Source organism: Primulina tabacum, chromosome 6, assembly GCF_025594145.1.
Source record: "Primulina tabacum isolate GXHZ01 chromosome 6, ASM2559414v2, whole genome shotgun sequence".
NCBI lineage: Eukaryota > Viridiplantae > Streptophyta > Magnoliopsida > Lamiales > Gesneriaceae > Primulina > Primulina tabacum.
The window spans coordinates 34367021-34383472 of NC_134555.1; the positions used below are offsets into that span (position 1 = coordinate 34367021).

Here is a 16452-nt window from a genome sequence, read left to right on the forward strand (position 1 = left end):
TACCCTGCAGTGAAGTTTCTTCCTTCTTAGATCGGTTCTTCCATCTCGTTCCTCATTCATATATGTAGAAATAATGTTCGACTTGCATGTGTTAAGTCCAGCCAATAGAACGGGAACAGAGTAGAGTCAAGGTCTTTGAAACCAATTCATCAATTCCTAGCAGTTATACTAGTTTTTTAGAAAGGACTGAACTGGTAGACAGAAAAGAAAGAATATGCCGCCTACCTATCCGCTACTCTCATTGATTAAGCCTGCCTGACTGTGAGACCGACTGGTCAAACAGAGACGACCCAAGGTTCTTGAACGTACGTTCCGCGGTTAAGCCCGTTAGTAGGGGCGCGCGAGAGCGGATTGGGGCTTTGAAGAAAACTCTGGTCTAGCACTACGATGGAAAAACAATCAGAATTGCTGAACCATCGCTATCGCTAAAGTAAGGAAGAGTGGAGACCCATGGCATATACCTATGGACTAGAGATGGTAGTTATATCTTAATATCACCCACCACCTCGAGAACTTGATCCGGGTCTTTCCAAGGGTCAGATATACTACTCAATGTTGATCTAGACACTCTCTTAGCTAGCAAAATCCATTTTGCTAGAGAAAAGAATGAGAGATAACAATGAAAAAGAGTATCCGCCCTGACTATAACAAGTAAGCAAGCGAGCTAGTGTAGTTGTTCAGCGGAGCGAAGAAAGCTGTCCGTTCTTTGTTTTCTCTAAGTAGCTCTGCTAAAACGGTTTTATGTCTACGAGCTCCTGTCTGCCCTCCCCCGCTTCTTAAGGTGGACAGAACTCTCTTTCACCCGGGCGGGAGGCTTAATGTCGACACTTCCAATATCAACGCCTTCCACCTAGTAGAATCCGCTCCTTCACAAAAGGATGTCTCGTCTTGGGATTCCTATTCACCTTTCGGCCTACCGGGTCATGAATAAAAGCAGCAGCCCTTTATTATATTATTTCATTTAATTATTAGATTAGCGGGTAGGTTAAACTTTTTCCTGAAGCATAGATGAGATTAGAGATGAAAAAAGACGCTAGCATTAGTAGAAGATCATTGATCATACTTTATTGCCTTAGCCACTATTGAGGAAGATAAACTCATAGCACAGACGATCCTTACCCGTGAAGGTAGTTTTAACTTAGGGATAGACGATGGACCCGCTTTTCTACCTGATGTAGTATTTTGAAAGAAATGAAATGAACATATGAGACCGATGAAATAGCTACTAGCTACGGATCCTACCGCCGAGCTGTCAACAGCTAACAAGGGTCACTACGGACAGCTAACAACTGCTTTGCTACTACTGGCTCACTCTGCCCTCAAACCCCTTCCCTCCCTATGGAGCCAGCCTTCGCTTCGGCATAAGGAGCGAGATCGTTCTCTCTACTCCCCGAAAACGAAGAAAGCCTTTTCCAATAGCAGCCCTACTAGCGGATAGTCAAAATGTTGTTAATACCTAGTGTAAAGACTAAAGGTATATATTTTTTCTGCTATCACTTACGTGAATTCGTCGCTCGGTACCTCTCGGAGCGGATAGGGGGGTTTGTATGTTAGTTAATAGGTTCAGCCAATGGGGTATGGTTTATAGGCGAAACTACTTTCTCTAGGCGGGGGGTTGCTGATGGATAAGTAGGATTTTACTACCCATAAGCATAAGGAGTGCCTCACCTCTTAAGAAAGCCAGCTGCTGGAGACCCCATTTCCGTACCAACTCAAGATATGCTTATCGGACTTTATGTATTAACGAGCGGGAATCGTCGAGGGATTTGTGTAAATAGGTATAATCGATGGAATCGCAGAAACTATCAAAATAAAAGAGGTGACGATAATAACTATAATTATACGAAAGAACCCCTCTTTTCTAATTCCTATGATGCAATTGGAGCTTATCGACAGAAACGAATCAATTTAGATAGTCCTTCATTTCTTCGCATGTACCCGCAGTAGCATTCAAGTAATGCCCTTTGATTTCACCTGTTTCAGCCTGTGCTTTATAAAGAGCTTCGGCACAAAATAAGAAACGATCTCTCCAACGCATAAATGGCTGGGAGTTCACGTTCTCGTCATCTTTGGTAAAATCAAGTCCGCCGCGAAGACATTCATAAACCGCTCTACCGTAGTTTTTAGCAGATAAGCCCAGTTTTGGTTTAATAGTACATCCCAACAGGGGACGACCATACTTGTTCAATTTATCTCTTTCAACTTGGATCCCATGAGGCGGGCCTTGGAAAGTTTTAATATAAGCAGTAGGGATTCGCAGATCTTCCAGACGTAGAGCACGAAGGGCTTTGAATCCAAATACATTGCCTACAATGGAAGTAAACATGTTAGTAACAGAACCTTCTTCAAAAAGGTCTAAAGGGTAAGCTACATAACAGATATATTGATCTCTTTCTCCAGGAACAGGCTCGATGTGGTAGCATCGCCCTTTGTAACGATCAAGGTGCGGTGCGGTCCACACAGTTGTCCATGTACCAGTAGAAGATTCGGCAGCTACCGCCACCCCTGCTTCTTCAGGCGGAACTCCAGGTTGAGGAGTTACTCGGAATGCTGCCAAGATATCAGTATCTTTGGTTTCGTATTCACGAGTATAATAAGTCAATTTGTACTCTTTAACACCCGCTTTGAATCCAACACTTGCTTTAGTCTCTGTTTGTGGTGACATAAATCCCTCCCTACAACTCATGAATTAAGAATTGTGACAACAACAAGGTCTACTCGACAAGAATGAATTAGGCGTTAATGAGACTTTTCACAGGAATCTTTCACAAACTTCCCAACTAATGCTAATATTATCAACTAATCAGAATGTTTGATTATTAGACCATGGTTTTTTGATTTACCAAACACATCATTATTGTATACTCTTTCATATCTATAGCGCAACCCCATTTTTTTTAATCGAAATACTTAACCTAACTAATAAGAAATTCTCTCTTGAGAGTAATATATGTTGTATATGTAAATCCTAGATGTGAAAATAGGCGTAAATCGATATGCTGAAATAAACAATAAGAAGAGCCAATAAGATAGAAATAATGAATCGTAATGTAAATAGAGTTCAGGTTCGAATTCCATATAATATTTTATATAATATAGATTGGATTGTCTATGATGCTAGACAAATGAAAAACTTTCTCAAGATCCTTTTTCATACCCTTGATATTTTCAAAATAGGTTGTAAATTCACTACAAAAAAACCATATGATGATAGGAGTCCGTCCTACCTTGGATAGCAGATTCTAGGTCCTAAGGATAGAGGCTAGCCAGTTACCTTTTTGGAGGTTCAGTGCTAGAAGAAAATTCAGCATATTTTAAAAGATAAACGCATGGACAGGGCTACTCTTTAGGGTGTACATTTCCATGAAATAGAATAGCATGATGGGTCTGCTGGGGTTATCTATACATCCCAGTCAGCAGAGCCAATGGAGGTTTAAGAGCCATTTGATTTCGTTTATCCATAATCCATCAGCAAAGCTACCAATTCAAGTTCCAGATCGATAGCCCGTTGAAGTAGCTGTTATTGACCCAGTTCTGGGTGCAGTAAGTAGTCCGTTTGGTCTCGATCAAGGCACCGGCCTTCTCGTGCCACAGCTCTAATCCGAATGGCGTGTTCTTCCACTATTCACGCAAGTTCCAGTTCGAGCAAGAAAAGAACGGTTTTTAGATAAAATAAACAAACTAGAAAACAGATCTGTCGTTAAGTCCGGCTTGCAGAACCGTCTTTCGGATAACTGTTAGTGTTAGTTGGTTAGCTCCTTTTTTCAGTTGCTGTAGTTGGTAGTAGCGATAAACACTCCTATTATATATATAAAGACTTAATGAAGTGAGCTTGGTACCGCGGAAAGCCTGTTCAAGGGGGTGGAGGAGAGAAGGGACTCCCCCAAGAGAGGCCCGAGCACAACGTCTTCATGAGTTAAGTGTTCCCACCTTGGGAGCTAGGTAAGATAGTAAGGCCTGCTTTGTTGAATATCCTTTACTGCCTTCCTTTATCAGACAACTATTTGAGTTCCACTTTTTCTACCGGGCAGAGCTGCAAAAGTGGCTTCACCCTCTTTGCCCACCCTAAAAAGATCTTCAGAGAGGCGTTAACCAGAAGAGGTAGGGCCGGGAGGGAACGATTTCTGGGATTTCTATCTATCCATCCGTAAAGAGAACGGAGGCAGCCGAGACCAACTCCTTGGAATCCTTATAGGGATTCTATTAAATTCGATCTAGAGCTTCTATTCGAGGAAGAACAACCAGACGAGTATGGTTCATAGCTTTTGGTTGACAGATTGAGGTATCCTGATAGCTTGTTAGCGATTACACCCATTGCTGGGATCAAAGAGCTAGCTTAGAGCTTTCACTTCATTGTTCAAGCTCTTGAACATAGGTTGAGTTCATACATTGAATGCTTTCCTATTCAAGATATACTACCAATTCCTTTGAAGCTACTACCACTACCGAAGCGGGCTTGCTTGTTTTGGTTACCGGTTGGGGTTTCAAACCTCTCTCTTTCAAAACATTCTCAGTCCAGAAAACGAGTTCCTCGATCAGATCTACGCTACTGGAGCTTCCTTCTTGCTTGCCCCCTACCTCTCCTTAGTAGCCTTTGGGCGCTAGATCTACTAAATTAAAGAACAAAAGGATTGGGGATTAAGACTCTCGAAAGCTAAGTAATATTGCCACTCTAAAGCCTGCTTCATTCGAAGAATCCCGCTAACGAAAATCCAGACTCGACGTTTAAAAGACAAAACGGATATCAAAGAGTGAAAATCGAACTAGTTTAGCTCATCGAAGAGAAATGCCTAGTATGGAGAAAGATAGGCAAGGCAGGATAGCAATAGAGGTGCGGAGCGGAGATTAGCGCTTTCTTTCATTTAGGAAATTAGCCCTAGAAGGCAGGCTACTGATTAGCAAGAGGAGAAGCAAACTAGAGTTGAAGAAAGAACGGAGAGTGAAGGCAACTCACTAGGAATTTTCTAGAGAACCAAATTGAATAGGGTGCTTTGCACTAAACGAAAAGGAGAGAGCTTTGTTGACCTTTAACAGTGGCGAATACTTCGAACTTTCGAGATCGAATATAGCCTATAGTAAAGTAGCCACGCAAGGGATTCGACTTGCCAACTGATCCGAGTTTGATTGGGTCAGGAACGGGAAAAGACGAAAAGAAGCGCTGCTTTATTATCTTTTCTTATTCGAGATTGGGTGAGTGTTCAGTGAGTTATTCTGAGATCCTTTTTGACCTTTCTTCAATTATCGAGACCTGTATATACAAAGATCTAGGTAGCTCATCTCCTTCCTATATTCTATAAAAAAGAAAAAGAGCCTTTCTAAACTCTTGAATTGTAAGGGGAGGCCTCATTTAGAAGCGCAGTTCTCTTCTCTCGTTCCGGCTTAGCCTACCATGGGAAGGGACGAGTGATAGCTGTCCATTCTCCATAGGAATGTGATCATAGGATGATTAAATTTAGCTATTCATCTTCCCTGGGCTTCTCCAAGAGCCGATTGGAGACATCCTGGATTTTAAGGATTTGCGCAAAGAGGCGATTTGATCACAGCTGAACCGGTAATGTCCAATCTTGTCTTATTTGTTCGGTCTTTAAAAGGACCTGGCTACTTTAGCTATGAAAAGCAGCTCAGTAGAAAGGCATTTCTTTCATTATCATTAACCATTTTAGTTGGGCATCCCATTGAATTAGCTAAGTCAGTAAGAATGACAGGGATTTTACCTTCGATTGGGGATTTCCCACTCTAATCTATAAACAAGTGTAGCGACTCCGGATCCGGATTCCATTCTTTTTGAGCTCATACTAGCTTTAAATAGAAATCCATCCCTGTGACCTGGTTCAAGCAATCAAGCAACACAACTTCCTTCAACCGCAAAAGCGGTTTCTCACATCTCTCTACGAGATTATACGGATAATTGCCCATATTACAACTATGGGGGACCCCCTCCTTCGGTCGGTTCATGAGCTGCCAAAAGCTAACTCTACTCTCGATCCGGTACCAAAAGGAGAATCAATTGTGTCGGCCTGATTCCAATTCGTAACTTTACCGAGACTGAGAATAGACCAACTTTGAAATCTTGGATAGAAATTTCTTTTACCTATTTCGCTAGGTAATTTATTATTAACAACTTCGTCCCAACTTCTTTCACTGTAAAAGAATTCCCTATTCACAACTTATCTGAAACAAGAGAACGAAACAAGTATCTATTTAGTTATAGATATTTGATCTAGATGGTGACGGATACAAGATTTTGTTGTCTTTCTGCCTTCCTGATCGACCGAACAGCAATGATCTTGCACTTGGTTTCCACCCGATCCATACAAGTCTTGCCATTGAATAGGCTGATCGCTGATGCAATAGTTGGCTAAGAGCTCCTGTTTGCTTTCTGGCAATGAGCTAGCTTAACCCTGATTGCTTAAGGCTTAAGACAGTCATGTTGGATCTCCTATTCGTACTGCTACTAGGAAGAGAAAGACTGATTGCGACAGCTCAACCGGATGAGACATCTCTTATTTACAGAACTGTGCCAACGTGTGCCTACATTTTTAGTATATTTTATATACCAGTTCCGGGAAGAGATCTTTATTGAATAGAAAGAATGAAACCAGTACCAGCTTATCGCCAACCGTGCTTCCTACCAACTCCGCCAACCCCAGACGGGGATATTGATTTAGCCGCACCTGAACCCGCAACTGCTGCCTCCTTGAAAGAGAGATGTCCTAAACCACTAGACGATGGGGCCAACTTGTGATGCACGAGGGTTTTCACAGCAGTACGGTCTGGACTATGATGAAATTTTCAGTCCAGTGGCAAAGATGACCACCGTACGTGTCCTGCTAGCGCTTGCAGCAAGCAAGTCCTGGAAGTTGTGGCAGATGGACGTGAAGAATGCTTTCTTACATAGAGAATTAGATCGAGAAATTTACACGGAGCAGCCACAAGGGTTCGAGAGTCAAGCTCACCCTGATTACGTGTGTAAATTAGCTCTGTAGGGTTAAAGCGGGAGCAAAATTTGGAGTTCAAAGTGGATATTCAGTGGCGCCTGCAGACTCTAGCCTATTCGTTAAGGCTCGAGATGGTAAGTTGGCGATAGTGTTGGTCTACGTGGATGACCTCATCATCACTGGAGACGATGTAGAGGAAATTCGTCGAACAAAGGAAAATCTATCAGTACGCTTCCAAATGAAGGAACTTGGAGAGCTCAAGCATTTTCTTGGACTCGAGGTAGATCGAACAGGGAAAGGCTTCTTTCTGGGTCAGCAGAAATATGCTAGAGATTTTTTGCAAAAATATGGAATGCTCAACTGCAAGCCTATCTCGACACCAATGGAGGTTAATGCTAAGCTATGTTCAGCATAAGGCAAAGATTTGGAAGATACGACTATGTATAGACAATTGGTTGGGAGTTTGATCTACCTAACCCTGACAAGGCCCGACATCGCATATGCAGTTGGAGTGGTTAGTCGATTCATGCAAAATCCAAAGAAACCTCACTTTCGACGAATATTGAGGTACATGAAAGGAACACTTGACTATGGTCTTCTGTATATGAAAGGAGAACATTGTGGTCTCACACCTTTGATTGTGGTTACTTTAATGGGAGTACGACTCTTTACAGAAATAAGTGATTTGACATCTGGTAGTTTACCACTCTCTATTTCAGAATCTATAACATTTAGAATATCTTCTATATTTATATTAGGTAATTCTATTGATTTAGGGATCAAGTTTTCCTTAGATTCATAATAGATACGAATAAAGACAGCTTTAACCATAGCTTCCTGATATTGTTCACCGTATAACATCACTAGTTGTTCAATCATATCATAGATCCTCTTTTTGGGGATACTAGAACCTAAAGGATCACACAATGGAATAGCCTTACCTAAAGTAAATGACAAATCGCTAGATGATGGTAATAACATAGTATAACCAATAGTTATTTTCAAATAGTCACATTCTAAATTGTAAGCATACATCTCGATCAATTGTGTGAAGGCTAATGTTAGAACTTCAAAATCAATAGCTCGATAGTATGGTTCTTTAAAACTAGTAGAAGCATAGATAGATCCTGGATACACAGTTTTCGATCCAACGGAAGATATATTACTTTGTAAACTACGTTTCAGCTGAGGAGGTAGAACACCTCTGTTGACTATAATATAAGACTCTCCGTTCTTTATCAGTGGCATTAGAACTCCTCAAACATATCCCATTAAGAACCATAACATAGGAGGAACTGTAAGTCACTCTAGCGGTCCGTTGAAGGAGGTACCGATTCCTATAATCGAATAGACACATCATGATTGTCAATTTCATCCACTATGTACAAGAAAGACAGAAGGGGCTAAACACAGTAACATCGTTGGTCCTAAAAAAATATCTAGGGTCGAGGCCATGTATTATTTCTCTAAAGGGTGCTGGGATGTATAGGTGTATTTTGGAGATTCAGTTGTTCAATCTGCGGGTGCTTTGAAAAGCTTTATTCCCGTGTAGACATGATTTGACGAAAGGATCGATATTCGGAAGAAAGGGAATAAAAAGAATCCACAGAGTGGACTGATGCATCTATACTATTGAGTTGAGAGAAAGAGAAGATGGGACTAGTTTGCTACTCCTACTAATAATAACCTAACAGAAGATCCATCCGGATCTACTACTGGATATACTTCCCGATCAACTGCTATTGGTACTTGCTCTGGTATAGCCTCGTATACGGATCTGGATCACGATCTCGATATGGAAGGTATGCTGCTGGTTTTCAATCCTTTGCTTCAGGTGGATCAACTTTCTTTGCTACCTTTATAACTGGTGGTTATCCCGAGTGAATTCGGTAAAATAGCTATTTATATCCTTTTTTTTGCCCTTAAAGCTTCTTCCACCGCCGGGTGGATCGACAAGATCAATGGCTGGCTACTGGTCTTGTTTGTTAAGTGAAGCCGCTGCAGGATCAACGCTAAGGGATGCTGGAACAGGCAAGGATGCTAGCACTAGTCTCGCTGCTGGTGATGGGTCTTTAACGGAAGCAACTATTTTATGTTGTTCCGCCTCAACCGAATCAACAGGATCTACTGTTGAGGGTGGCTTTGTGGGAATAAATTTTCCATTTTCTAAATAAGGAAGATCCATACAAGAAGAAAATACTTAAAGAAGTGTCGCGCTCCCGGATAATAGTATCCAGGTCTCTCCTCAGCTCAGTAATCCGTGAAGCAGCCTGACCTCCTCTGCTCGCGTAGTTCGACCCTATCCTCATGTGTGGAGGAAGGATCGGTCCTGTGCTGTGGACACTGACGCATACCATTCTACATAGTCCTCGCGGTCGGTCAAATGCATCTCGAAGAAGTCTCTTCCAGCATTGAAGCGCCTAATCTGATCTCTGAAAGTGTCTAGTAAGCTATATCTAGCAGTTCCAAAAGAGGTTCCAACGACGAGCTATATAGAGGATAAGAGAAGGAATCCCTTTTATATTCTAAAAATCAACTTCACCTTTCTTTTTTTTTTTCATATGATCAAGCTAGGTCAATCAAGTGATTTTAGGCCAGCTGCCAATTTCCTTGCGAGACACAATGTCTATACGAGGTTTCCCTAGTCGGTAAGAGTTTCTTTTTCAGAGTTGGGAATGGAGTGATCCCTAGGGAGTAAAAGGTTCCATGGATATAGGAGGTTTTTTACATACCTATCCATTCCTTCTGCTTTCTTTTCCGCCTTTTGAAGGTATGAGTACGTTACAGCCCTCTAGTGTCAGGGTGTAAGGGAGAGAGGAAGTGAAGTACTCCATGGAATCTGGGTTCGAGCGATTGACCAGGTTCCTTTGCTGTCGGTCCAGCCATTGAGGGTTCAAGTCCTACTCCTCTAGAGCTAGTTTAAGTTCTAAATGAAGGGAGTGTAAGTGCTTCGCTTGTTACGTTACAGCCAGTAAAGAAGAAAGCCTTTGAGAATCCTCTTCAAGTACATCAGTGAAAGCCAGCAGTCGTAGGGTAATTTCTAATTGATCTAGTTTAGTCCTGTAGAAGATATTGGCTTATTTGATAGCTTAAGAGAAGACCTTAGAGTAAGGGAAGACATTTAGATTATATAGTAATCCGGTCATTCCAGTTTTATACTAAGGGGATTTCGAGCCTCCAAAAATCTATGTGAACAACTAGGGCCCCTATTTAGCGATTACTAAGGATCGATTGCTAAGAGAACTTTTAGATCAGCTAGCTTCTTATACTTTTTCTTATTATTCCTAAGCTCTTCTAAGAGAGTGGATCTCTTGAGTCTTCTTCTTAAGTACTTCCCGCTTGTGGCAATGTCAGTGTTTGCGGTTTCCTTTTTTAGTGGGCAAAATGAAGAAAGAAGGTCCAGTCGAGCTTCTTTCTCCTGCAGGCCGGAATTTTGAGTTCTCCCGCAAAGCTAAATACTAGGTGCTAATCTTGAAAGCTTTTATTCACATTATGCATTAAAGAAAGTCAGCTCTGAAGCTAAGCTAGGATTTAGGCTGACTAAAAGAAGAAAGTCGAGAGAAAAGAAAAGAGAAAGAGGTGAGATCCTAAAGTACTGAGATTGATTGGCTTTGCCGCCTTTGTTCGCTTCGCTTGCCCATCTTTATAATATAATAAAGATTTTTCTTAGCCTTGCACGACTCCTACGCTTGGAAAGGGCGTCTCGCAAATAAGGGGAAACTAGAACTGATAGTCCCCCTAGTCCGTTACGCTCTAACTAAGGGTTAGTTTCTAGTATTAGGCGCTGGTGTTAATGTGAACCCTCCAACTCTCAAACGATTGGTCTTACTAGAAACTGTTTTGCTTTCCTTTTTCTGCCCTAGCCGCCATACCTCTATTAGACTTAAGGAGCAATATCGGCAACAGAGCCCATCCCCATTCATTCCCTTCTTCTAATTAGAAAGCCTCCTCAGACCCTTCCTTTTATTCTCCATAATAGTAACTAAGTATAGTTATTATCCGTACCAGTCTATCTATGGACCTTAGCAGAAGCGAGATAACTGCCATTGGCTGGCGCCTGGTAAAGCATTTTTAGCAATAGAGAGAATAGGTCAAAGCACTGGCTTACAGGAAGTCGTACTAGAGAGATTAGATTCTAATTATAACCGCCAGGGCACTCCACTAGATGAATTACCCAAAGTCAAGTACAAGATAGGAAACTCAAGATAAAATAGCTGTTTCAAAGGATTCAAAAAGGTTATGGGCCTACGACTCCATCTCCAGGGAAGGCAACTGGCCTTAGGCTTGCAATTGGATCTAAAAGATTAGCACAAGAGATGTCATTAGTAAGTAATGCAACCTATCACTCTTTCTCGGCTTGACTCACTATACGCAAAATCACTATTTCGCTTTCCTCAACCGTAGTGGATAGCCCATCATTTAAGGATGGAGAGAATGGTTGACGCCTACTTCACTTCGAAATGTGAGAAAAGTTATGATGTTCATTTTTTATCGGATTTCCTTGACTGGCTAACTACTCATATAAAACTACTTTCCTGGCTCACAACTAGAGTACCTATCTATTTGAACTTCGACCTGAGACTTACTTAAATACCAAGCTTGTGAACTGTCCCCCGCCCGCTTCTGAGCCTCGATGACCGGGAGGGCTTGATAGCTTCTATCCAGCGAAGGGCAGGAGAGGAAGAAATAAATAGAGAACAGGTGCCCCTTCGGATGGGAGTTGATGGTGGCCTTCAATGGTTTCCAAAATGGGGAGTGAGTTCCCTTCTCTTGGGTCATTGGCAGCCGCAGATGGGCTTTCACACTTCTTCTCTATAGTTGATCCATAGCTTGAACAAGACAGCTGCACTGGGATACTCAGAAAGAAGTAAAGCGCACCCACAACTGCCGCAGAAAGAACAGGAGCATCTATACTATCTTCCGCAACTTCCGAAAGAGCCACATCAAGAACAAAAGCTGGTACTGCATGTGCCGCAGGAATGGGATAACTATTTGAAACAACAATAGCAAGGAGATTCGCCAACAGGAGAAGACCAATTCTTCCAGATGAAAGAAGAGCCGATGGAAGAAGAGAGCTAAGAAGGGCGAGAATCCTTAAGCAAGGGCGGGGGGGAATCTGCATCTAAAAATGAATCTCTTTCTTTTGTCCTTCAGGTTTCCCTCAACTTCAAATCCATCTGCCGTCCCCGTATACTCTGCTTCCGGAGAGCCGGAACCAGGGACGGGATATGAGGCCACCTCTCCTAGTCTTGATTGGGATTCCCATCGTTCAGTGAAGGCTTGAAGCCATCTCCATTCATCAAAAACTCTCAATTACGAGTCCGGGGCAGGCTAACCACCAGCATCTTATCTCTTTTCATCCTTTCCGGTGGCACTAATAGAAAGGAAGTACTTGCCAACGAACCTTGACTCTCCACTCTCTCCCAGCGAATCAAGAAATCTAGTGCGATCAGTAAATGCATAATTTGGATTGGAATCCCGAGATTGAGATACAGATAGTTTCCTGGTCCGATATTGGATCATTTGCCGCTCACTCGCTTCTTTCTGTACTGGATCGAATCAATTAGATGGGTCACTGGGAACGGATTAGCTTATTTTCCGATGCCGCCACGGAGCCTTCCTTTACTTCTAGTACTAACCACCAAATAGAGATTTTAAGGCAGCGATCTAAGCGCAGAAAGGAATGGAGGCTCGACGTAGTTGAGTGCGCCAAGAAAGGGATTTGATCACGATAGCACGATAGATGGGTCATTCATTGTACTCTCGGTAAAGGAGAAATGGGAGATCGGGTTAGGAGACTGATTCAGCCCCACTCCCTGAGGGAAGTCTCAGTCAAGTAGTTTGCCGGTGAAGTAACAACTTCAAATCGAAGTCGTAAATCTACAGGAAAATTCCAATATATATAGCCCGTATTTGTTCAAGCAGGCTCAGTCGAATCAAGCTGGTAAGCCAATAAAGTGCTTTTATCCCTTGTTCTAGGTAGCTCGCTGCAGTCAGGTTGTAGGAAAGAGATGGACTAAAGCACCTACTCTACTCGAGCGGAGAGTTTGAACGCTTTCTCGCAGTCGAAGGCTCAGGAAGCAAGCAAGAACTGAATAGAATGTCCAAGGGGAATCCCGTCCTAAGTGGGGAATTCGGCATTTACAAGAGGGAACCCTATCAGAGGTTGAGTTGGAGATCGACGACCATAATATATTAAAAAACGAGCCTGTCAATCCTAAGAGTGTGCTTCGAAGCACAAGCTGAGTTTCAAAATTTTGACTTCTAAGATGCAAATCAAACTCATCTTCCAACAGTAAAATAATCTCTTTAGCTTGGACAGTTGCCAAAGCGATTTGCGCCTCCTTCCTTTCAGGGGGGCAGTTACTGCTCAAAAGACAGGGTGTGAATCGTCTACCTCAGCGTACCAAGCCAAGGGCTAGGGATTTATCCGAACAAGGACTCCCGCGGGGTAGAAGGGAGGACTTCCACAGGGTCTGACGGAGGAAAAAGAGTTGTAGTAAGCTCGGCAGAGCGAAGGAAAAGCCTTAAGAGAGCGGGGGTAGGCCGGAAAGGAGTTGGGAAGCGACATTACGTTGAAGGATCTCGAAGGTGGTTGAAGGCACATTCCTTATTCTCTCTTTCTTTGAATTACTCGATCTGATTTACTATTCAAATAACTCTTTTCTTTATCCATTCGAGAAAGCTCATTCGGGATGCTTTGATCCTTCTTTTATTCTTTAGAGGGGAGTCAGTCGTCATGGAAAAAGCATAACATATTTCCATTCGTGGACCCGGAAAGGGGGTCAACGTGCATGTCATATACGATGGAATGAGATAGATCCCATTCTAACCCCCACCTGGCTGCTCAATACCAACCATTAGAGGTGAGGATGATTTAGAAAACTTCCCTAGGGGATAGGAACGTACTGAATCAACGGGCAGGCAGACAGGACTTTAGCGAACGAGCAATCTCCAATTCCCGCTAATCAATCTACTCCTCCTACAGTCTATGGCGATTCTCAACTGATCGTTAATCAACTGAAAGGGATCTACACTATTAATCAAGAGGGCTCTCAAGCCTTACTTCATCAAGGCACGCAAGCAAGGGTTGGCTAGACTGCTCGATTGGAGGATTGGCAACGCTTGTTGCGAACTACTGTTCTTCATTTGCCTTAGTTGTGTGTGGGGTCAACGGAGACACTTGCACTTACTGATCGGTAGTACTCACCTTGCTCCTCAATTCGTACTTCACTCACTGACTCATTCATCAGTAGTAGGAGCCGGGTAATGTTACGGCGAGGCCTCACTGAGCTGTGTAGTTAGGTCCTCTCAAAGCTCTAACGCCCACACCGGAGGAACGGAAACACCCCTTTAACAAGCAAGCTACGCACCTTTGAGTTCCCGGGGGGAGGTGCGAAGCTAGTTCCCGAGTAAGTTGCTAAAGCAAGAGGGCAATCAAGCAAGCGATTGTAGGTACGCTAAGTTTATATATTCTATTATATAAGCGGATTGGTGTGGAACTAGATCCTCTACTAGAGGAAGAGTTGTTGTGTAGCCAGGTGAACCTGCCCAATGCCAATGATACTAAGAGCTAGCTTTGCTACCCTGGGGCTCATTGAAAAGTATCCTTGCTATCTTCGATAGTCTTGAGAGCGAGGGCCGCAATAGCCCCTACTTTCACTCTTTTCTAGAGAAAAAAAGAGGAGAGACCCTTGACACAATTCTGGCGCTCTCTCCCTTTTTATAGGGGGAGCCTTAGCCCTTATAATATAATCGAATTCTAAACCGGCGTGGCTCAGCTGGATGCTTCAGATCAATAGAACAAGAAGAGGAGTCATCCTAAAATAAAGATCACTAAAAGTAACGACCATCAAGATACGCATAGTAATGAAATCTTTTGATCACCCATCTTTGGAAAACCATTTTTTGGGGCTTCCGCCTTACACAAGGCAGATTGGATTGCCTAAATCACGAGTCTTATATACTGTGTTACGATCACCTCATATTGATAAAAAGTCCAGAGAACAATTTGAAATGAAAATAAAGAAAAAATTTTTGGTCATAAAAACAGAAACGCATGAATTGCGCAAGAAGTTCTTTCGGTTAAAACGCCGTGCGACTCGGAGGACATAAGACTTCTTGGTCAAGCCAAAAAAATTGCCGACTGGATGCTCCTACCCCACCATGCCCGGCCCTTTACCTTAAGAAGGGAGGTATGAAGCGTGGGAAAGAATGCAAGAAGTGTATGATACAACAGGTAACCTTAAGGAGTGGCGGCAAACCTCTTGATTGATCAACGTGAGTGAACTGTGCTTAGACGCTTCGTAAAACCGCACCGATCTACGAGAGGAGCTGATAGATGAGTAGGCTTCCCCTTTCGATTCACGGAATGTGATCTGGGACACGATGGGAGTTTGCGTGCCTCGGTAGGAAAGAGATCACCGGAGTATAGCACAAGATCGCCTTTTCTTGCTGCCATGGGGTCGACCTGTGAACAAGGTAAACCCAATGGGAACCAAAAAACGGGGGTACCACATTGGGCAGAAGACGATCCAAAAAGCGAAGGCTCACCCAGAAGGAGCTTTGGATACCTTATTATTAAAAGGGGAAAGGGGGTGAGATAGGCAAGAGGTAGCTTGCTTCCAAGCCGGCCCGGCCGCGAGGAATCAAGAGATCTTTGCCGGTGCTGACTTGGATCTCGGGCGACAGAATAAGGCGGCCAGAAGCGACGAGCAGTCGAAGCTTGGCTACAGCGAAGCGCGAAGGAAAGGCCTCCGCCACTTGAGCCGTATGAGGGGGAACTCGCACGTGCGGTTCTTAGGGGGGGGAGCTAGTAGGAGCCATCCCATCCCAATAGCGTATATTTGGAGCTCAATATGCAATTTTCTTTTCTTGCAAAACCCGTTCGGATAAGGGAAAACTCCAGAGATTGCTTCGAAGTAAGATCCTTGCGTTGACCCTTTCCTGAACCAGAACCGGGGGAGGGTGAGAGGAAAAGAGGACCCAAATGTCCCAAAGCCCCTTTTCTCCAATTGAAATTCCAGAGGGATATCCTTTTAGAGACGCTCTCCTGGCATTAGCGGAATAAGAGCAGTGGGACTTGAGCTAGTGGGATAGATTAACTATGAATCTTTCTCTAGACTAGTTAGGAATGCGAGAACTAGGGAAGTCCTGCTTTGACTGTATTCAAAAAGCAAGCTCAGATTCATCAGATCAGTAACTAGCTGTCGGAGTAGAGGACTGTCCTAGCCGTCGGAGATGAAGAATGATACTAGGTTAATAGAATGGTCGGGGATAGAGGATCAAGATACTGTGTCATTTCTCTTAACGCCTTCACTCCTCAAACCAACCAATCCAGGAAACCACTCTCTGATAGAGGCCATTGGCATATCCGTCTTGTTCCCAACCTTGAGGAGGGATGAAGGAGTGAAAAAGAGAGGAAGCCCAACCAATTACGATAGAAGAGGAATTCCCACTATAGAATAAAAGAGAAGCGATAGCCGCTCAAACAAAAGAAAGTGAGGGGTGCGAA

At 43.1% G+C, this 16452-nt stretch overlaps 1 protein-coding gene across 1 annotated transcript; it reads right to left on the reverse strand.

Moving 5' to 3' along the window:
- Positions 1-1903: 1903 nt before the first annotated feature.
- Positions 1904-3521, reverse strand: LOC142550195 (ribulose bisphosphate carboxylase large chain). The gene has a single exon (XM_075659432.1). The coding sequence runs from the start codon at positions 2684-2686 to the stop codon at positions 1904-1906; it is 783 nt and encodes a 260-aa protein (XP_075515547.1). The 5' UTR covers positions 2687-3521.
- Between the last annotated feature and the right edge of the window lie 12931 nt (positions 3522-16452).

Coding starts and splice junctions, on each gene's coding strand:
- LOC142550195 (XM_075659432.1), bottom strand. CDS start 2,686: ATGAGTTGTAGGGAGGGATTTATGTCACCACAAACAGAGACTAAAGCA.